This window comes from Stenella coeruleoalba (assembly GCF_951394435.1).
Source record: "Stenella coeruleoalba genome assembly, chromosome: 2".
In the NCBI taxonomy this organism is placed as follows: Eukaryota; Metazoa; Chordata; class Mammalia; order Artiodactyla; family Delphinidae; genus Stenella; species Stenella coeruleoalba.
The window spans coordinates 75414419-75437135 of record NC_137147.1 but is presented as its reverse complement, the minus strand read 5'-3'; the positions used below and the strand labels follow the sequence as shown (position 1 = coordinate 75437135).

The window sequence follows — 22717 nt, the reverse complement described above, 5'->3', positions numbered from 1 at the left end:
CTCAGGGTTGAGATGATACCACTAACTTGAGCACTTCCGCTCACCCAACCATTAACTAGAACACAGAAAATAAAACCAAGGCTGCAAGGTACCCTGTACCCCTTACTGGGCCAAAGCTGGGCCTGTGCCTGGGTGAATATGTACCCTCCCAGAGGAGTGGCCCCCAGAGGTTCAATGTACCCTCTGAAGTTCCTGCTCTCATGCTGTACCCACTTCTTGAGGCTGAGCTGGTCACAGTCAAGCTGGGGTCCAGCACCATTCAGCAGTTCTCAAAATGAGGTCCTCAGAGGTCTACAGTACATAAGAATCCCCTAGGCTACTTGTTAAATGCTAGTTCCTGGGCCCCACCCCTGAGCTACTTAAGCCAAAGTCTGAAGGTAAAGCCCAAGTTTCTTACCAAGGTCTTTGGGTGATAAAAAGTGCCTGAAGAGATGACTATTTTCTGGACACAGTGGCCCAAGGAGGACAGGACATAGGCAGGCAGACACAGTGCCCTGTGCCTCAAGACACCTGTTTATTGGGGACACAACTCTGCGACAGGGATGACAGAAATCGTACCAAAAATAGCAACGTCTACAGGGCCCCTGGAGGGGCTAGAAGGGTACAGTGCCCCCACCCCCACCCATTGTACAAAAATAAACTCTCACGCCTATGGACCAGCAAAGACTGGCAAAGCTGCCCCTCACCAGGAACACTCCTGCCAGCCCTGGGACCCCGTTCTTTGATCCTCACCCCTGCCACTTCTAAGGCACTGTGACTCTCTTGGGCTGGGTGGGTATCGCCCACCCACCCTCCTAACGCCCTCTGCCCCCTCCACCTCTGGTCCGCCCGGGGCTGGGATATGGGTCCCACGCTGCCCCCTGCTGGCTGCTCTACCCAACTACCTCTAGCGCAGCCCCGCTCCTGCGGGGTAAACTCACTAAGCTAATAGCCCGTAAGAGGGCTCCCTACCTTTCTTGTCCCCCCAGCCCAGGCTCTCCTGAACGCAACAGCCCGGGGCCCTCCTCCCCTTCCTGCGGAGGACTGGGAGGGGTCTCTCCGGACGGTGCTCGGGCATAGGGCGGGGATGCATCGGCCTGGGGCGGCCTTCGGCCCCGAGCCCTGCGGCTGTGGTGCACTTGCAGGTGCAAGGCCATGAGCTCGGGGGCTCCAGTGGCGAAGGGACAGAAGAGGCATCGGTGGAGGGCACCCCCCGGCCCAGCCTCGCCTCCCGGCCCTGCCCGCAGGGACAGGTCGAGGGGTTCGGCCTCACCGCCTCGCCCGTTGCGCAGGGTCCTCCCGGGGCTGGCGGGCTTCCGACGGGAACCCGACGCGGCGCCGCTCGAGGGAGGCCGGGAGCTCGCTGTGCCCTCCACCCAGGTCGCAGGCTGCGCGGCCGGTTTGGCTCCCGACGACTGGGTTGCACCCCGCTGGGAAGGGGGTGGCGGCTCTGGAGGAGGCCCGGGGCCTGCCCCGCTCTTCTGCTCCCGGTGGTGGCGCTGCAGGTGATACTTGAGCGACCCGGACTGGGTGCCCGCGTAGTCGCAGTGCGGACACTTGTAGGGGCGCTCTCCTGGAGGGCGGGGGGTGCGATAGGGCCCAAGTCACAATCACTGCCAGCCCTAACCCGCAATTCACTCCGCGTACAGACCTCCGGGCCAGGAGGAAAACCGCGCCTCTCCCACCCCTCTCGTTTAATTAAGAGGCGTTTCCTAACGATCTCATCTGGACAATCCGAAGGCTGCCGAATGTCATCTCCCGGCGTTTCCCAAGCCCTCTCACCCCCCTTCCTGCCCTCCATGCCCCTCCCCACCCCGGAGGCTGCCCCCCTCACCTGTGTGCACTCGCAGGTGCACTTTGAGGTGATGCGCTGAGCGGAATGATTTTCCACAAAAGGGGCAGTCCTTGCCGCTGGCCCCCCGGCCCCCTTCAGGCCGGGCCCCTCCAACTAAGAGCCCATTCTCTTCTGCAATACACACATTAAAAGAAGTCAGAGGGACCCTCTGCCCTAACCCTATTAGGGCCATGTGTCCCCATACCCACCCACAGGATTGCTTCCCCTCCCAGCCCGGAAGGAAACAGAATGTTTGCAGGAACCTGAGAGGTCTGATTTGCTGTGAGTGGACATGTACCCTCAAAAGGTTGTAAAGCCTCCAGGGTAGGAAAATTGAGAAATAAGAAAATTCTTAAAAATAAGAAATAAGAAACTGCCCTCCTGTCCCCTCCTTTTTAAAAAGGAGGGGACAGGAGGGCAGTGGTGGCGTCAGAGTGCACCCAGGATGCCGAAATCCTCAGAGAAAGGAGACCCTTACGTACCCTGCGTGGCGCTGGACCTCGCCTGGGCCCCCGCAGCAGTCGCAGAGTTCCCTGGGCCCTCGCCTGGGCGTGGGGGCAGTGAAGCCAGAGGGCCCACTGCCCTGCTCCGGGCCCAGGTCTCTTCCTCTGCCTCCACCACCTCCTCTTCCTCGTCTGGCTCCTCTGCGCGGTGCCGGCGAGCCCGGCCTGGGAGAGCAGAGGGCAGTGGGCGGAAGCCTCCAAAGCTGCGGCCAGCCCCAGGCTCAGCGCCCTCACCATTGGGCCGGGCCTCGCCGGCTCGCAGACTCAGGTATCCCAGGAGGCTCGGAGGCTCACGGCGCTCAGCCGGGGTGGGCGCCGGGGCCAAGAGGAGCGCGGGGCCCAGAGGCTCATAGGCCAGCAGGCCCAGATCAGGAGGCTGGGGGGCCCGGGCAGGCCCAGAACCAGGCCCCGGGGCACGCAGTGGGCCCAGCTTGCTGGCGTGCACCTTCATGTGGTTCTTAAGGAACCAGGGCTCCTTGAAGCAGCGGCCACAAACAGGACATGCATGATCGAAGGAGGCCTTATGCTTGCGCATGTGGCCCTTGAGAAACCAGGACTGCGTAAAGCTCTGGCCACACACTTGACAACGGAACTCCGGAGGCGCGGGGGGCTCCTCGGGAGCAGCAGGCGCGGAGACGGGGGTTGCCTCACGTTCAGGCTCCGGCTCGGGCTCAGGGACGGATCTGGGTTCAGGCTGGGGTGGAGGCTGAGGCTGGGGTGCAGCCGAGGTTGCCGCCAGGGGGCGCTCAGGAGCTCCGTGGGCCGTCAGGCTGTGGTGCAGCAGCTCCTCCTCCTGGCTGGAGCCGAAACTGCACAGGCCGCATTTCCAGGGCCTGTGCAGAATGTGCAGGTGGCGTTCGCGCTCTGCCGCGGTGCGAAACTTGCCTTTGCAGAAGGGGCAACGGAAGGCGGACGATGAAGGAGCCTGGGACCGCGCCAGGCCCTCAGTGGCAGGGGTGGCCTGCAGGCCCCCTGAGCTCCGGGGTCTCCCCAGCCGCGCTTCCCGCAGTAGCGCGCGCTCCTCCAACTCCAGCAACAGGCGCGCGGCGGGGCTTCGCGGGCGCTCAGGCTGGTGCGTGCGCAGGTGCGAGCGCAGCAGGGCCCGCTGCGCAGCACGGTGGCCGCAGTGCGGGCACTGGAAGGCCTGGGCGCCTGGGTGCGCCCGTAGGTGCAAAGCCAGGATAGAGTTGAAGCGGAAGCGCTTCCCGCATACAGGGCAGGGGAAGCGCCGTTCGCCTGTGCGACTCTCAGACCAGCCCACTGCTCCCATCCCCGGAGACCCGGCGCTTACGCCTGGCCCGTTGGAGTAGCGCTGCAGATCCAGTTCGCCGTCGAAGGCCGGTGGCGACGGCGCTAGGTGGCCGCCCGGGGCGCGGGGACGTGAGCCCTGTGGAGAAAGATGTGAGTAGAGCAAAAGGTGGAGAAGGGAGAGCTGTGGGGAAAGCAAGGGCATGGAGAGCCAGAGGAACCCGAGGGAGGGTGGGTCAGGACCTGAACCACGAACACCTCCCACTCACCTTGGGGAGGCTGGGGGATAAATGGGAATTGAGCTGTTAGGGCCACGAAAACAACTTCTGATAATGGGAGGCCAGACAGAGAGAGAAAGAGAGGTAGGGAGGGGAGGAAGTATAGTTGCAGGTACTCATAGGTTCAGGCCAGAGCTTCACTCACCTCCATGGACCCCCTTCACATTCTTTGGTTCTGAGGAGTGCAGGGAAGAGGAGGAGGAAAAGCTGCTAGTGAAGGCAACAGGTGCTGAAGAGCTAAAGCAAAAGAGACAGATTTGGAGGAAGAGGTGAGCCCTGATTTTCAGCAGTGGGACGAGTCACCCCGAACCCCAGACTCTCAGCACTCTGAAACCTATCCCTTCTCCTTCCTTCCATCCTGAGACAGGAGGGGGCTGCTGTCTTCAAAACTTGTACTTCTTTATTTGCCCACAAGTCTCCCTGATAACCCAGATTTCTTCTCCCAAATTATTCATATTAAATGCCTTGTCCAGAACAACCACTACCACCACCAAGTCGCCCCCCCAACTTCCTCTCCACCCTCGTGGTGGAGAAGACCATCACAGTATACCCTTCTCTCATTTAGGTTGGGCTGTGCAGCTTGAAGAGCAAATGGGGTGGGCTTGCCATGCTCCCCAGTTATCCAAGTGGGACCAGTTGCTCTCAGACCGCTAACTGACCAGCCAGCCAAACATTCTTCCAGGCTCCATAGTTCTTCCTTCTGCCTTTACCCTGTCTTTCTGTCTTTCCCCCTCTTTCTTCCTCCCTCCGCCTGGATTCCTGATCCATTCATTTCCATTCATTACAGAGACTCATTCATGCATGGGAGAGAAACACCTCCCAGCAGCAGAGAGTCTGGAGACAGACAGAGGGGGAGGGGCATGAAGGGGGAGAGCGCCAGAGGGAGAGGGAATGAAGAGAGTTGGGGGAGGAGTGGAAGTTAAGGGGCGCTGCTGGCTTTGGGAAGGGGTTAAAAACTGCAAATACCAGATAGGATTCATCCCCTTGTTTCAAACCTTGGAGCCTGCAGTTTGATGGGGCATCTCAGCCCCTTTGTCCAGGGCTGTTCCAAAGCAGGCTTTCCTCCTCTCTGCAGGGGAGAGGCTCCCTCACACAAGAGGAGGATTACACAGGCTCTGAGCTCAAGAGGCTGGAGTGAGGGACGGGGGGCGGGGCTGGGCCATCTGCACAGATAGGGGCTCAGCACATACTCTGAGCTGGAAAGGGTTAAAGTTCTCCAGGCTAAAATTCTCTGGGCCTGGGATGTACAGAGCTCCAGTTCTGAGGAAGAAGAGCAGTGAGAGGAAGAGGACTTGGTGGCCAGTGGGGGGGGGGGGGGGGCGGAATCTCCTGATTCTAAGCTGCAGAGGAGGTTAGCATTAAGACTTAGAAGCAACCCCAGAATTAAGATTCATGGAAATAGGCCTAGGAGAATGGACAGGAAATCATCCAGTCTACCTTTCTTACTTACATACAGAATTGTATCTGGTCAAGGCTAGACAAATGTGGGCCTAACCTTTTTTTTTTTTTTTTTTATTGCCTGAGACAAAGAATATTTGAGATATAAAGAACTTCCTTACAATAGGCATTGTGAAACTGAAATCGGTTACTGAGAAAGAAAAGGACTCAGCATTACTTTGCTTAAGGATCTTTAATAGAAGAGAACTGAGCCAGGAGTCAGCCCTGCAACGAGAAAAGGCTCTGGAGATCCAAGGCTTCTTTAATTTTTGACATTTAGTAGATAGGATAAGACTCTATGAAGGGGCAGGTACCTGTTACATTTGGAATCTGCATTATGGGAATTTTATTAAGAGATTAATTAACAAAATGTCTTTGTCCAAGGATCAGTAAACAACCTCCAGCACCACTTTTAATATCTGTATTTCTGTAGCTCCAAATTAAGGCATCCACCCTCACTTTCTGGATCCTCCAAATAAGCCCCTTTACTGAGACCAAGAGCCTAGCCAAGTTCGCTGAGTAGTATAATGAAAGGTGAATTAGAGTACGACTGAGGGGTGCAAGACTACTGTGGGCCCAGTCAGACCATTAATAGCCCCTGCAATCCTCAGTAAATCACTTAACCTCCTGGTTTACTCATCTGTAAAATAAGAGGGTTGGACTAATTTATACTGATGGTCCCTTCCAGTTCAAAAGTTTTGTGGTTCTGAGTCACAGGACTCTTCTGGACCCCAGAGAGATGCTGAAACAAATGGTCATTCCTTCAGTACCATGGAGAGTGCAGTGGGCTACCAGAGGAGCCACTTTGGCCACCTCCGTACCATAGAGCAATGAAGTACTAGAGGGGCCACATTTGCCATTTTAGCACCACAGATAAGGCACTGAGAAAAGCCTATCTCTTTCCTATCTGGAAACCATAGAGGGGGAAAAAAATAGTGGTACCAGAGGGATTATTTTGGCCTTTTGGATGTCACTGAAAATAGACAGATATAATAGAAAATAGATGTAACTAGAAGAATTTTAATTAGCTATAAGGAGTATTCTGACAGTTACAGTTTGTACATCCTGGAATGAGTTACTGAGGCATCGTATTTGGGTCCATCACATTCTGTTGCTCTCCTGGGGATTCCCGGAACATCCTGGTGTACAGCCAATCTGGTATATTCAGAGGAAGCAGATGGTGGGGGAGGAGGGGGGAGGCTGGGAATACTGCATGGTCATAGCTGACTAACCTATGGGCACATACTCTGATTCTGAGAAGATTCTAGGGCCCCTAAAACTGCCTATAGGATAGTAAACAAAATACCTCACGGGAGGCTGACCTCATACCCAAGGCAAGTAGAGTAGGAATTGGGCAAAAGCTTCCTCCCCCAAAACAAAACAAAAACAAAAAACCTGCTTTGCACATAGCAGTTTCCAGGATGGAAATCCAGTGATATACAAGAAGGCCCAAATTGAAGCTGAATTCCCAAGAAGGGAAAGTTTCCCCAGAGGGTGGCCTCAAATCAACAAAACCACTGAGACCCTCCTAGGCCCAGTCAAGATCTCCTGAATCATCTTCTCACCAAATGGGGTCCCAAGAACCTGATCCCATGAGTTTTTCTCAATAGGAGAAAGCACTGACAGAGCCCCAGATTTTATGAACCGACTTGGGACCTAGATTATGCATGTATTGCCTGTGGGCAATAGTCAGAGTTTTCTATAGTCATGCCAATTTCTATAGTCAGGCCTAAACACCATCCATGACACTTAGCCAGACAGTAGCGCTGACCTACTTTCCACCCCCACAGGGAATCAAGGGTTATCTTACCCTTATTTGGGTTCTATAGGGATACAGGGCCAGGGATAGGGATCCAAAATCTTTCGAAAGCAACAGGCCAATTCCTTTTATGTGCTAGGAGAGCTGGTGTGGACCATCAAACCTTACTGAGTAGGGAAGGATGGAAGGGTTGGTGAGAAGACTCTTAGAAACAACTGGGACAAGTACATAGAAGCATCTGCTGACTGGAGGACCATGAAGATTGTCCCCCAAGCTTTGTGGTTCAAAAGTTTTTAGGGTCAAAGTGTAAGGGGCAAGTGTTCAGGACTTGAGGTATATTTGTGACTAGGTCTCCGCCTCTGGTCATTTCTAATATTGTACTTGATGTTTTTCCCTCTGAGAATCCTTATACCTTCCAAGTCCCCTAACAATCGATTAACGCTGCACTAGATGGAGTTAAAAGGAAAGGGAACTCCTTAGGTGGTCTAGAGTCAAGACCACCTTTATCACACAGACATGCCAGTAGTTCACTTTTATGGATGGTCTCCTCTCCATGGCCCTCTGAACCTCATTGCTCAGGTGGCTCCCCCAAAATGACCCCACAGCATAGCTTGCCCACCTTTTAGATTGAGTTCTTGGGAAAGACTCCTTCCCTCCATCCTCACTGCCCTGAGTTGGGGTTACAGACCTCAGTCATGGGTTTCAAATGTACAGCATGAGGTGAGAGGAAGGTACACCTGCTCACCTACTGCCACCCCACCATGGAGAATCTTATCCCAGGGGCATGTCCCAACTTGACCCCTCTTCTGAAAGTTCTGGAACACCTGGATTTGGGGGAGGGGGCATGTAGCCAGCCCTAAGCCCCTTTAGCTGGAGCTGACCCTAGAAAGGTCAGAGTCTTGGCACCCATATGAACCTCAGTTCTCAGATTAGGGGGTGGGGAGTGGGTAGGAGAGCCTCTGGGAAAATCTCCCTCCCAGAAGTAGATTGGCAAGTAGGGCAAGACCTTTCATCCTGTGCAAGAGGTTCTTCCAGCAGCACCCCAGACCCCTCCCGGGGAAGATAAACCAGAAGGATGATGGGGGACAGGGTTGGGAGACTGGGAGGCCAGGGCTCAGCTACCCGGGCCGGGAGAACAAAAGCTGAGTTGCAGCCGCCTCCGCCGCTGCCGCCGGCCGAGCTCTTTGTGACACTTTGTTTGGGACGCAGAGAGGGAAGCACCCCCCATCCTCTCCCCTCCCCCACCCCCCGCTCCCGGAGAGTTTGGGTCCCTTCCCCCTCCTCCATCAGCCCTACCTGGGCCGGGGGGCACTCATCCACTCTGGCTCCCAGCTCTGCCGCCCCGCACCCCCAGGCCCCTCGCGCCCTGCCTTCGGGCCCCTACAAAGACGCCCGCCCCCCCGCCCCCGCTGGCCTTTCCCCTTTGGTGTCCGCTTTCCCGGCTCCCCCACCTGCCCCCCCTCCCTCGAGGCCCCCCTAGCTCTCCAGGCTTCCGTGGCCGCCGCCCCCACCCCGCCCCCCCAGGAGCTCTGGGCGAAGTTTGCTTGGGGCCGAGCCGGCGCCCCTCCCCCGCCCCCGCCCCCTGCACCTGCTCCGAGCCGGGAGCGCGTAACGGCCCCCCCCTCCGGGAGGGGGGGGCGGGGGCCGGGGGCGGGGGCCGGGTGGCGGAGGGGGGGCCGGGAGTGGGGGGAGCGGCTACTCACGAGCCCCGGGCGGGCGGCGGCGGAGCGGGCGGCGGCGGCGGCGGCGGCGGGCGGCGGGCCGGCGGCGCGGGCGTCAGCGTTACGTGGGGCCGGGGGAGATGCGCCGGGCCCCGGCCCCCCCGCCCCCGGCCCGGCCCCCGCCCCCTCCCCGGTCCCCCGCCCCCGGCCCTGGCCCGCATTGTGTGCGGCGGGAGGCGGCCCGGCCATTAGCATGCGGGGGGCGGCGCGGCGGGGCTGGGAGCCGCGCGGGAGCGAGAGCGGGAGCGGGGCTCTGGCTCCGGGGACAGGGAGCTGGGGACCCCGGGAGCCGCGAGAGGCGGCCGCCAGGGGCGGGGTGCGGGCCGTTTGGAGACTGGGGGCGCTGTCGGAGGGAAGGAGGGAGGGAGCGGGGGTGGGGCGCACGGATGATTCCAACAGGAGACTGGAAGAGATTTTGAAAGGTCATCTCGTCCTTCCCCCAGCCTCCAAGCGGACTGCCCCTCCCACCCTAAACCCGGACATACCAGGGAAGGAGCTGGCTCTGCCGCTCTTTCTGCCCCAACATGTACAGACTCGGGAAGTTCTTCCTGGGGTTTTATCTCAAAGCCTCTCCCTTACAATTTCTGTCTCTCTTTTGGGGGAGGAGGAGGGGCGATTATAGAGATAGTTAATGTCTGCCGTATAAGAAACATTATTAAAGTTACTCTCCGGTCCTTTCTCTTCTTGATAAACAATTCCTGCTCCTTCCTCTCGAATTCTGTTTTTCCATTCCTTAAGTCACTTTAATGGCTCTTCAATACAACAAATATTTACTGAGTGTTTACTAAGTACCAGGCACCAATGCTCAGCGCCGTGGGGGATGAACACACGAGGGGAATGTAGTACCCTCTCTGGAGGAGATTGTAATCCAGACAGGGACTACAAATTTGTAAGTAGGATACTTAGATTTAATCAATATTTACCGAATGCCTGTTCACATATTTAATAGTATATAATCTTTCTAATAACAGTGTGAAATATAATTGGTCTGCATTTACAGGTAAGGGAAATGAGGCTAAAAGAGTCGCTTTCCACTGGCCTACCAGCTCAGGGATACTCAGCCCAACATCTCACGTTCTATCAGGCCATTGCCACAAAATAAAATTAATGTACATAAGGATCGAGGAGGGGGTAGACACACAACAGCTCTCAGGGTCCCTTTAAATGTGATTTCCACTCCCCAGGAAAGAAGAGTGGGCACAGTGTTCCAGTGAGTGTTGGCCCAGCACTGAGCAGGGCAGAAGTGGCTTACAAAGGCCACTTGCCTCCCAGGACCCTGCCTCCTGGTACTAACTCCTGGGGGTCTTCTGGCTCAGTCGTCTTCTGTCATCAATAATAATAATAATAATAGCCACTAACATTTATTGAGCATGTATGTGCCAGGTGCTGGACTGAGTTGGTTCATATGCATTTTCTCTTTTAATACTTAAGGCAATCTCTTGAGATTGGTATTCCCTTTATTGATAAGGAAACAGCGAGATTAAGTACCTTGCCCAAGGTCACCCAGGTAGATCTGGGCTTTGAACATAGGTCTCATTGCCCCCAGACCTCAGGCTCTGCACCAAGATGGACTTTTCCTATTTTTGATGTACAGAATATATATTTGGGCTCATGTGATTCTGCTTATTGTATGAATAAATGACCCCAGCTTAGCTTCTGAATAAACCCTGTAGTATATGAGGTACATCAGTATGACCTCATCAGCACCATTAATGGTTATTATGCACCTACCCTGAGTCAACAACCCTTCACAGTCATATTATTATCCCCCTTTTAATCACTCAGTTTCAACAAACTGAGGTTCAAATTGGTAGAATAATGTATCCAAGGCCACACAGGTCGGAAAGTGGAAGAGCTTGCCTGACTGCAAGGCAACTTCTGTCCCTCAAAAATATTAATTGTTGCAATAGTGTCCTTCCCAAAACTGACCATTTAAGGACCATCTTCTATACATGTCTAGCTGCAGGTTGTCACTGAGTCAAAAGCAATCCCTACTATAAATAGAGCTCTCCATCCACTTAGTCAGTGTCCGATCCAGAGTAAATCCTTCAAGAAAGGAATGAGAGAGGAGAAACTGTCCAGAAAGTGAGAGACAGGAAGCCAGGTCTTGGCTGGTCTTGGGACAAATCTTCAAGCAGTAATGATGGGACTAATTCAGAGGGTAATGTGGGATTTCCCTAGGGAACAGCAAGTAATTTGAGGAGAAAGCCCCCTAAAAAAAGGAGAAAGATTAGATGGAAATGGGGGAGAAATTGGGGCCCAGGGTGGTAGTGTCCATGTATAAGGTGAGTGGATGAGGTGAGTGATCAGAAGAGGAACCCAGGATGGGCAGAGATGGGGTCAGTAGGAAACAGGAACAGAATGAGTTAGGGCTGGGTGTCTTGTGGAGTGAACTGAGGCTGGAGTCTACCCAGCACCACTCCCTGGATCCTGAGGCCCTCATAGGGACCTTTGCCCCACCACACCCCAGCCCTGATAGCCTGTCTCTGCCAGGACAACTTTGTCTTCTGCTCTGAGCTACCAGGCCCTACCAGGAGCTCCAGGGCCAGCTGGGACCCATCCCTTTGGAGCAGCTGCTTCAGACTAGGTAAGTGTGAGGCCCTGAGCCTCAACTCCCTGGATATTGGAAGCAGGCAGAGGGGCAGCTGAAAGAGATGTTGCTGTATGTCCTGTCTCCTGATAGGTGCCATAATGAATTTTTCCCAGGCTAGGAAGCACTGAGCTCTAGTGGTCAAGGGAGCCATGGAGGAGAGAGCTGGTCAGCGAGAGCAAGACAGACCCAGCCTTCAAGACAGACCCAGCCTTCGTCTGGAAAAGCTACAGCACTGGGCCAGGCACAGGCAGAGTGGGCACCTCTTGGTGCTGGCGGTGAGGCCAGGCTGCCCCACCCCAACTTGTACCCCAGTTCAATTCCACCCATGTTTAGTGAGCACCTATCATCTGTCTGAAACTGTGCTAGGCTCTGAGTGGGAGGAGGGTGGAGGAAACAGAATAAACAATGCAAGACCCTTAATCTCCAAGTAGCTTCCATCATGTGGGGAAAACACATAGTTGAGTAACTGAACTATGACATGAGGCAGAAAAAATTAAATGATATCCCCTTCTTTTATGGCTCTTGGTTGACTACTCTCCACCACTTGGGAGGAAGGAAGGGAATCCCTAACAGTTCTCCTTCAACTACCCTGTACCCGGCCTCCAGGTGAGCCAGCTATGGCTGGCAGTGGCTGTGGTGCCCTTTGCTATCTCAGTTGCCTGCCTGAACTCTGCTTGTCACATGGCCACAGCACTGCCACTTGGGCCTGGCGTAATGGTAAGAACTACCATACGGGAGGGTGGAAAGAAGGTCCTGGGGGCCCCTCCCTAATGGGCCAGAGCTCACCACTTGCCTTTCTCATCATTCAGGGTCTCCTCACTGGGATTGTAACCCTTGAGCTGCGCAGAGCACCCCGTCTCTGGAAGGTGAGAGGGGAAGAGAATGCAGTACTATTCTCCCACCCCCTAAAACACACACACACCTCAGCCCAGGAAGTGGATTTCTAACTGTTAACTGTGTTAGTTATCTGCCCGTGACTGGTCTAAAAGACTGAGGAGGGAAACAAGAAAGTTAGAGGGCTGATGGTCCCGTTTGGAGGTGGAAGAATAGGAGCTGTTTGTTTTTTTTTTTTTTGGGTTACGCGGGCCTCTCACTGTTGTGGCCTCTCCCGTTGCGGAGCACAGGCTCCGGACACGCAGAACCAGGGTACAAACCCGTGTCCCCTGCATCGGCAGGCGGACTCTCAACCACTGCGCCACCAGGGAAGCCCAGGAGCTGAGTTTTGTTTTCAGCTAGGCTACAGGTGGGGCTTGGGGTTGCAGTGAGTCCCCTAGGCTGGGCAGGGCTGAATTAACTCACTGGCAGGTGCACGCCATGATGCTGTTCAACACCTTCAATCTGATCTTGGGCTTCATCGCGTTGGTGGTCGAAGTGGCGAAGACAGCCTTGATGTCTGCCCCAACTGTCCCCTCCCAGGTACAAGTGAATAAAGGAGAATGTGGGGGGATGAGGAGGCCAGAGGAGGGGAAAGGGCAGGGGCAAATAGGTGCAGGGTCCCCTGCAGCACACCCTCAGCCCTATCTACCTACAGCTAGCCGGTTTGCTGGTGCTGGAGCTCAGTGCTGAGGCCTTCACCCTAGGCGGAGTGCTGGTCTCAGCATACTCCCTGTTCCTGCTGAGCCAGAGGAAGCCAGGATGCTGCTGGAGCCAGAATCTGCACTACCAGGAGCTGCAGGAGGTACTGAGGGCAGGGAGGAAGCAGCTAGCTAGCAGTTCATTTTTTCACTGGCTATCCTGGTCGATGGTACTTAAGGGAGAACAATGGGGCAGCCCGGAAAGGAAGGGGTCCTAAACTGAAACTGGTTGGTTTTCTGGCTTTGGACATTTCTCCCCTAGTGGTGGGTAAGAGTGAATCGGGTATCTAAATGGGGCTAAAAATGTGGGAGAGCATTAGAAATCTGCGTAAATATTGGAAGGGCTATGGGAACACGAGAAAAAAAAAAATGCGAGAGGAGGAAGCTGCATCTGTCTGGGATTCCTCATTTCTCACCCTTATAGTTTGCTTGCTTCACACCTGTCTTGTTTTCAGGGTCTCTCAGAATTAGAGGAAGTTCCTGATTTGGAGACTGGTCCCACGGTGGCTAGCAGAGCAAACAGAACAAATGAGTGAGCTGGCAAGAGGAAGCAGACAGGTGTTGCTTTCCTACCCGGCGGGAGCATTCTCCAGACCCTCCTGCACCCCATTCCACCGAACTCAAACTAGATGGAGTCCCCTGAGACCTACTTGAAGTCTGGTGGAGTGCCTTCAATCTTCATTCACACTAGGCCCCTTTCTTTTTCCTCCCCTGCTGCGGAAAGCAATACCTAGACCGAGTTTTAAACCACTTCACCGCCCTGAAAATCTGCCCGCCTGCAGGATATCCTTAAACCAACTTTCAGCTAGACCCATTTTCTCCCTTCTATCCTCACCCTCCTTCCCCACTGCCTCCCCATCCTGCTTCACATATGCCTCATTTCACTGTTTCCAAGATTTCCACCTTTCACAATCCCATCCACTAAAAACCCGTACACGCCCACTCTCTGAAATCAATTTACAACGGGTGCTTTCGTTCTCTCGCTTCGATCCGGTTCCTTTCTACTCTAGCGGAGACTACAAATCCCAGGATGCCCAGCTACCCTGTGGCCCGCTGGGAAATAAAGAACCTTCCCTCCGCGGTAGGGGCGCTGTGCATCGGCTAAGTGACGCGAAACCCTGGAAGTCGGGGCTTAGCTGAGAGTTTCTTCGGACGCGACCACTGGCCCAGCGTGCAGGGAGGAGCCGGACGGGCTATGCTGCGCGGGGGCGCCACCACCCCAACCTCGGTAACGGAGAGCTGATTGTGGGTCTACATTCCTACATCCGGCAGCTTCGGAGACGGGCAGGGGCTGAGGGCTGGCCGTCGGCAGAGCTAGGGTTTCCCAGATGCTGTCGCCGTGCCCCCTCCCACAGTGCCCAGGTGCAAAGTCCTGAGACTTGGAGCGCGCGCGAGAAAGGGGTTGGAGATGATGAGTCAGAAGCCCAGAGGACTTCTCATCCCCCACCCCCGGGGCCTACGCGCCTGAGGAGGACGGACTGGCTGGGCAGACGGGTGGACTGGGCAGGAAGAGGGAGGGACACGGCGACCCGACCTAAGGTTTCCCGCCTCTTGCGAGCACGCCGGTGTAAGGAGCCCGCGTTGCCGCCACCCTTTCTCTCCAAGGTGGGAGCGGGACTGCGCAGGCTCAGCCTCTCGGCAGACCAGCCGACCTTTGATCCCAGCTGCGGGGCGGTTGCTGAAGTTCTGGTTTTGCTCAAACCCCACCGTTTATGATCTTTGCAAGTGTGCAAGGATGGCAGGCTCAGGTGGGCTTGAGACAAGCCCAGGAAAACAGGGGCACCCTGTAGCACCAGCCCGACAGCTTACTAGCGGCTAGAAAAACTAGAAGTTGACCAGAGCTGCAGTACTAAGAGAACTCACCCCAAATTCACATAGTGCCCAGGATGGGTGTGCGCCTCACACTCATTTTTGTTCCCACTTGAGAAGGCTTCTTTCCCTAGAGAATGCTGCTTCTCCGGGCTTAGCCAAGCCCAGGCACCAGTGAGGAAAGAGCGCAGCCTGGCTGCGTTGCCCTGACATTGCAGTGGCGCCAGCGGCAGCTCCTTTCTGTTTGCGACACCTTGGGTAATAGTCGCCCTATGACAAGATTGTGTGACTATTAGTGGGTGGGGACAGTTCTGGGATTAGGCTCTGGAATGGTGAAAACAAGATCTGGGCCTCCCCCTTCTCCTCCTCCCAGTCTAAATGCCAGAATAATGGAGAGCTCATCTGTGAAGGACTCAGAATGCTTTCTTCAAAATCAGAAGGTGGTGGTAGCTGAGGAAGCTGGGGGTAAAAATCAATTCATTCTCACTGTCTTCCACTTAGGAGCAACAGCTTTTAGTGATATGATCAGATGTCTAGAAATTGCATTTTAGTTCTTGGAGAAGTTCAGTCACCACGCAGATGAACCTTGTATCAGGTTAGGCTAGGTTATGCTGTGGTAACAATGCCAAAATCTCAGTGGCCTAAAACTGCAAAGGTAACTCTCACACTACATGTCTAGGGTAGTCTGGCAGGCTGCTCTGCTCCTTGTAGGTGATTCAGGTAACCAAGCCCATGGAGTGCCACCATTTTGAGATCCTATCGTGTAACCATGAGACCAATACCCCCTATCCCCGCCCCCTTCCCCAGTTGTGAAGTAAGCATGAAGAATTGTTCATGGGCTCTTAAATGCTTCTGCCTCAAAGGGATACATATCACTTCCACACACACTTCATGGGCCAAAGCAAGTCATACAGTCGCACGCAATTTCAGGATGGTTAGAAGGGCGATCTCTTCATATGCCTGGAAGGGGAGTAGAAATACTTCATTAAAAGAAGGGGAAGTAGTAATTTGCAATGATTCTTGAACAGCTTAGCAGTTGGAATTCATCCATTCCAGCAGTTATGCCCATATCTACTTCTTTGGTTTTGTTCCATGAACCACTAAAATGAAGTTCTTTTTTATTTATTTATTTATTTTTGTTTGTGTTGGGTCTTTGTTGCTACGTGGGGGGCTTTTTCTAGCTAGGGTGAGCGAGGGCTACTGTTTGTTGTGGTGTACGGGCTTCTCATTGCAGTGGCTTCTCGTTGCAGAGCACGGGCTCTAGGCGCATGGGCTTCAGTAGTTGTGGCACGCGGGCTCTAGAGCGCAGGCTCAGTAGTTGTGGCACACGGGCTTAGTTGCTCCGCAGCATGTGGGATCTTCCCGGACCAGGGCTCGAACCCGTTTCCCCTGCATTGGCAGGCGGATTCTTAACCACTGCGCCACCAGGGAAGCCCCTAAAATGAAGTTCTTAATAGAAATTTTCCGCCCAGAATAATAATGGGAGTCAGGAGATCTAGACTCTGGTTTTGATGTGTAAATTTGGGCAAGTCAGACCTCTCTGAACTACATTTTGCTTAAATGGAGATTATAATATTTACCCTCTCTACCTTACTGGAGTACCAAGGCTCAAATAAAATCACACATGAAAAAATACTTTAAAACTATAAAGCACTTCAGAGGTTGAAAGTAAATTGCCTATAGGGACGAGAAGTGGTGTAAATGAGTGAAGCAGATTAGGTATGAGTTAATAGGGCGTGGTGGGAACTATGGCAAACTAGAGAGCCCACATTCTGTTTAAAGACTAACTGCACTCATCTCTACCCTATTGCCATGTGGGACTGTGGGCTTGGTATTGCCATTGTTCCAATTTTCCTATAAAAGTCAGAAATTCTGACTTTTTAAATGTGAAATCTTCTGATTTTAAAATGTTGGTAACTGATTTTTTAAAAATTGAGGACCAGATTTGGCCTATAGTCCTTCAGTTATTGTCTCTCCATTATACAAACATACGGTAGAAATTCAGGTTTTAGATATGCAATATGGTTCTTGTAGCCCTTGAGACCTGTTCTGAAATTCAAGAGTCTTGGAGAGACTTAACATTAGGTTCTTAAAACCTTTTTTTATCATATCCCTCTCATATTGGTTCTCAGGGAGGGGGCATTTTGCCCCCAGGGGTTATTTGGTAGTTTTTGGTAGTGACAGCTTTGGGGGGAGGAGGAATATATAACCAAAGGAGCATTAGGTGATAAGTTGGAAGATCAGAGATTTAGCCCCAGTACTACTGATCCCCCTTTCCTGTGCATTATCCTCTGCCAACTGCAAGTGAAGACTGTGTGAGACTTGGCCTGTGGGCCTCATTATGCCCACCCCCCATCCCACCCAACACTGCCTATTGCCAGAGTCCCTAGCTGCTCCATTCTGCTTTGCTGCAATGCTGCCCAGCAACCTCTGTATCTGCCCCTTCATCAGTTTGGCAGCCTCTGTGAAAGTCACTGGTATTTTACTTGAATTGCTGCCCATTGGAACTTCACAAAAAGAAGTGACTGTGACAAGGTTCCTGCTGACGTCAGTTTTTAAAGGCCTTGACCCCTATCCGTGCTTTAAGCATTGGAGAAATATGTGGCTTCATATGCAGCTGAATTCTGTGGTGGTTGGGAAATTCTCCATGTTGATGAATTTTACCCTCATTTCTTTGAAATTCAGTAATGTATTCTGGCCTCGAATACATGATTATAGACAAGTGACCTTTCCCCAGTGAAATATCTGCTTTTGCAGATGGTTCAGGTTTTGTGTCCTGGGCTGTGTCCTCTGCTGCCATCTCGTGGCCTCTTTGCTGCCCCGGTCGAGGTCTCACAAAGGGCCTTCCCGCAAGGTAATGGCGTGTGTCATCGGCTTAGTTGGAGAAGGAGTTTCTGCTCATTGCGGGGCGTGCTCCCAAATCCCTCCCCTGCTGTGAATCCACCTGGGCGGCCACACATGCCGCTTGGTGCGTCTCGAGTAGGCTGGAGGCGCAGGGCCCTTCCGGGTTATTCTCAGCCCCTTGGGCCTCTGTGTTATGCAATCCTGGACTCCAGCCACGAAATCAGTACACTCAACTATCCAGGAGTAATCGGAGCTGACCTCGCCTGCTTGGCCTGATGAATGCCCCGCAGCCTCTCGCCACTTGCCATCCGGGGCTGGGATATTCTTTAGCTTAGTGAAAAGAGATGATTACCCCGTCAGGTTTCTGGATTTCGTTTTCTTGTCTAGGCCCGTTTTGGGTTGCTTTGTGTACATGCGCTTCATTCTTGACTTGCCCAGCGGTGCTGCCTCAATTTCGATGTTTGATTGCTGGATTGAGCAGGACGGTGGCAGTGTGTCACTGTTAGGCAGTGTCTCCTATAAATATGACAGGATCTGAGCACTGTAGTGATCAGAGGTCCATCTCCAGGGCACAGGGAATCTAGGAGACTGCCCTAGTAGCTGGGTTACTGGTGACTGAGCAATGAGTGACTCATGCAGGAGGAAAGGCAGGAAAATTTTATTTGGTGCTAATTTTTTTTCATTATAATAATGTGTTTAAAACCTTCCAATTGTTAAAGTAAACGTGTAGAACTGTCCCTTAGTTGTTAACCCCACCTGTATGCTTTACACATGTTTGGCTTCTTCTGGAGAGCCCTGACTCTACCAGGCCCCCCTTATCCCTAACCCCAGAATTGGAGGAGGAAGGGGAAGAGGAAGAGGAAGGAACAGAGGAGGAGGAGGGGGAGGAGAAACCGCTGCCTTTAGTGTTTGTTTTAATCTGATTTTCCCTGTATAAAAATTCGGGGGGGCGGCGGGGCTTCCCTGGTGGCGCAGCGGTTGAGAGTCCGCCTGCCGATGCAGGGGACACGGGTTCGTGCCCCGCTCCGGGAAGATCCCACATGCCGCGGAGCGGCTGGGCCCGTGAGCCATGGCCGCTGAGCCTGCGCGTCCGGAGCCTGTGCCCCGCAACGGGAGAGGCTGCATACATTTTTTCAGCCATATTTATATTTTGTGTTGCATGTTATTCTTGATTCTACTTATCATCTGAATCTTTGGTTTATTTTTCTTATCAGAAACTTTTCCTGTGTTCTGTCCAGAGGGAATGAGTCGTCTTTGTTGATTCTTGTTTGTTTTTCCTTGCTTTTATAAAGTTTTCTTGTTTATAATATTTTTCCACAAGTCCAAGCTCCCCAGATATGATTTAATTTGTTTTTCTTCTTAATAATTATGTGCTCACTTTATAAGGAAGATGCTCGCTTTATAAGGAAAATGCTTTGCACCCACTCTTATGCTTTAGGTAAAGTGAGAGGACTCAAAGTCATGGCATAAGAGAAACAGGATTGATGTCTTTGTAAATCTCAAAAATAATTATGAGGAAGAGAAGCTGTTCTTTGTGAACCTAAGAAGTGAAGCTGGATCCAATGGTTATGTATTATAGAGAGGCCAGTTTTAGACCAAAAAAGAGAAACTGAACACCTTTCAGAAGATGAGCTGCTTTGAAGTTAGGCTGTCAACCTCTGGGTCTGTTTGAGGTGTTTTGTGCAATGCGCTTCTGCACAGATAGGTTGTTGAAGCAAGTTTTCAAATATCACCTGAATGGTTGGAATAGATAACCTTTAATTTCTCCTCCAACACTAAGATTTGGTTTCTCAGCAGTGGTGGTGTTTTTTTAGTAGACCCATCCATACTCTCTAATCTGAATGACCGGTGCTGGGCGAAAGTGTAAAGTATTCCTCTAGTCCCTAGAACAGAGTTTATCAACTGTGGCACTACTGACATTTGGGTCAGATAATTCTTTGTTGTGGAAGGCTGTCCCTTGCATTGTAGGATGTTTAGCAGCATCCCTGGCTTCTAACCACTAAATAAATACCAGTAGCACTCCTCCCCTTAAATGTGACAACTAAAAATCTCTCCAGACATTGCCAAATATCCCTTGGGGAGCAAAATTGCCCCGCCATAGGGCATGAAAACCAATGTCCTAGAGAGATATGATCAGAAAGATTTCAAGAACTTAGTGTTTAACTTCTCCAAGTTTCTTATATTTAAAAAGAACCTACAAAGACCTGCAAGAACCATATTGCACACTCAAAACCTTAAATATTCTCTTTGTGCCCCCATTCTCCCTTCTGGATTTTCCGTCATTTTTTTTAAAATAAATTTATTTATTTTTTGTTTATTTACTTTTGGCTGCATTGGGTCTACATTGCTGCACACAGGCTTTCTCTAGTTGCGGCGAGCGGGGGCTACTCTTCGTTGTGGTGTGCAGGCTCCTCATCGTGGTGGCTTCTCTTGTTGCAGAGCACGGACTCTAGGCACGCGGGCTCGGTAGTTGTGGTGCACGGGCTTAGTTGCCCTGCGGCATGTGGGATCTTCCCAGGCCAGGGATCGAACCCGTGTCCCCTGCATTGGCAGGCGGATGCTTAACTGCTGCACTACCAGGGAAGCCCCTGAATTTTCCATCTTAACTGGTGTTATCACTTGGTCACATAAGCTGAATGCTAAACTCTTCCTCATTTCCTGTAGCCAAGTGCTCACCACACTCTATAGATTTTCTTCCTGCTCTTGAATCAGTCTTCTCCTCATCACCACCATCCTTGCCCTAGTTCAGGCCCCCACCACTTGTCACCTACTACAGAAAAAGCTTCCTAAATAGTTTCTGTGCTTCCAGGATCATCCTCCTGGAGGATCTTACACATAGCCACATAAACATGACCACATAGCTTCCCTGCTTAAAAGCTCTTCAGTCATCTCCGTCCTATAAGATCAGCTCCAAGCTTTTTTAAATGGTGCAATGATCCCTGTGATCTGGCCCCCGCCTTTGCAGTGTCATCTCCACATGCCCTCCCTTGCACTATACTCTTCAGTGACAGCAATCTGAGGAAGGTGGCATTGGTGTGCAGCCTTAAAATTTTGTTTTAATTATTAATTAATATGTATGAGAAACACTTCCACCCCATCTTTGAGCTTTACCCTCTCCCTCTTTTTTTTCTTTTTGATTAGCCCAAGGATGATGATGATGACAGCAATGACTCAGTGATGGGCGGGGTGGGGGTCAGGGCTGTTTGTTGCTCACATTAATAAGAAGTCAGAACAATTAAAATACCAGTGATAAGTCAAAGCCATGTCATGTCAAAATAGCTAAGTCGGGCTTCCCTGGTGGCGCAGTGGTTGAGAGTCCGCCTGCTGATGCAGGGGGCGCGGGTTTGTGCCCCGGTCCAGGAGGATCCCACGTGCCGCAGAGCGGCTGGGCCCGTGAGCCATGGCCGCTGGGCCTGCGCGTCCGGAGCCTGTGCTCCGCAACGGGAGAGGCCACAGCAGTGAGAGGCCCGCGTACCGCCAAAAAAAAAAAAAAAAAAAAAAAAAAAGCTAAGTCAAAACATCTCACTTTGGCACATATGTTTCTTTCTTTTTTTTTTTTTTGGACCTTTAGTAATATTTATTATTGCAATTACAAATAATGCTGCATTGAACATTCCTATACATGCATCTTTTCATACATTCATAGTATTATCAGCAGGTTCAATTCCTAGAAGTAGAATTCTTGGGTCAATGGCACATATGTTTCTTACTTCTATGCCTTATTCAAGCTGTTGTAACTAGTCCTAACCCCATATTGCTAACTGGTACTGTTTCTTTAAGACTCAGCTTAGTCTTCACCTACTTTGGGAAGCTTCCCTGACCTCTCCCACCACCACCAACACTGTACTCTTACAGTGCTCTACACACAGTTCTATACGTATTGTGAAGAGGATCAGAATGCACCACCCCAAAATGTGCCACATTGGCATGGGGATTGTTTTTATTGGGAGACAAATAAGAAGCAGCAAACTCAGAAATTGCTCTCTGCCTTCCCCCTATCTGAGTAAAAATGGGATGTAAATTTCCCTTTGTGAAGGTCTTCCCCGCCCTCTCTCATGGCAGGAGGAAGAAAAACAACCATTAAACTGCAGACAGAGAGTCAGCACCATGAATGGGTCTATACAAACAAACCTTACTAAAATCACACTTACCTTCCATCACTTTCCCCTATATACTTACTTTCCTGCAATCTACGACCCCTAGGAGCCCAAAATGCTTTTCCTTTGTCTTGTCACTTCTCCACAATTTCTCACCCTTTGTTAAAATGGTATATAGGACTTTGCTGGTAGCACAGTGGTTAACACTCCGCCTGCCAATGCAGGGGACACGGGTTTGAGCCCTGGTCCTGGAAGATACCGCATGCTGCAGAGCAACTAAGCCCGTGAGCCACAACTACTGAGCCTGCGTGCCACAAGTACTGCAGCTTGAGCACCTAGAGCCCATGCTCTTCAACAAGAGAAGCCACTGCAATGAGAAGCCCGCACACTGCAATGAAGAGTAGCCCCTGTGCAGCAATGAAGACCCAATGCAAAAAAAAAAAAAAGTTATATAATACCCTGTGTCTAATCACCCCCGAGCCTTCATTTCTTTTCTGTGAAGATCCTCTGTATACATAAAAATTGAAATATTAACATCAAGTGAAATGTGTATGCCTTTTCTCCTGTTAATTTGCCTTTTGTCAATTTAATTTGCAAGCACCAGCTACTAAACCAAAGAGGGTAGAGAAAAGTTTTTCCTTCCCCTACAATTGAAATTATCATTTATGTGCCCACCTTTGAAGAGAGAACCGTGTTTTATTCATCTTTATAACCCCAGAACCTAGCTAAGTGAATGGCATAAGGAGACATTCAATACATGTTTACTGAATGAATGAATAAATTAAATCAGAAGGAGTCTACTCAACACAGAAACTCCTGTGCAACATTCTGATAGTCATTCAGTCTCTGCTAAAACATTAACAGTAATGGTGCTACTAGAGAAAATTACTCAAACATGGCAGCTGGTGCCACAAAAAATTCATGATCTCAAACTGCAACTAGATCCTAAAGGCAACCCCGTAATACTACTATTGGCAGTTCTAAATTTCCACAGCTTCTACTTCAAGTTTTTTGTATTGTTTTGTTTTCAGTAGTTATTCT

At 51.7% G+C, this 22717-nt stretch overlaps 2 protein-coding genes across 5 annotated transcripts; one reads left to right on the top strand and one right to left on the bottom strand.

Annotated features, from left to right (window-relative positions):
- Positions 1-140: 140 nt before the first annotated feature.
- Positions 141-8776, bottom strand: ZNF219 (zinc finger protein 219). 4 transcript variants are annotated; one of them, XM_079911911.1, is made up of 5 exons: positions 8742-8776; positions 3988-4079; positions 2296-3703; positions 1814-1945; positions 141-1552 (listed from the first exon to the last, which is right to left on the bottom strand). In XM_079911911.1, the coding sequence occupies exons 2-5, from the start codon at positions 3991-3993 to the stop codon at positions 948-950; spliced, it is 2151 nt and encodes a 716-aa protein (XP_079768037.1). In that variant the 5' UTR covers positions 3994-4079; positions 8742-8776; the 3' UTR covers positions 141-947. The 4 variants fall into 4 exon arrangements, with proteins under 4 accessions (XP_079768037.1, XP_079768038.1, XP_079768039.1 ...); XM_079911912.1 differs by lacking the exon at positions 8742-8776 and having other exon boundaries at positions 2296-2481; positions 2551-3703; positions 3988-5005; XM_079911913.1 differs by lacking the exon at positions 8742-8776 and having other exon boundaries at positions 2296-2481; positions 2968-3703; positions 3988-5005.
- Positions 8777-11501: 2725 nt separating this feature from the next.
- TMEM253 (transmembrane protein 253) lies at positions 11502-13564 on the top strand (the record flags this gene model as incomplete). Its single annotated transcript, XM_079911930.1, has 6 exons — positions 11502-11627; positions 11959-12069; positions 12162-12218; positions 12658-12768; positions 12884-13030; positions 13382-13564. The coding sequence occupies 6 exons, from the start codon at positions 11502-11504 to the stop codon at positions 13460-13462; spliced, it is 633 nt and encodes a 210-aa protein (XP_079768056.1). The 3' UTR covers positions 13463-13564.
- Between the last annotated feature and the right edge of the window lie 9153 nt (positions 13565-22717).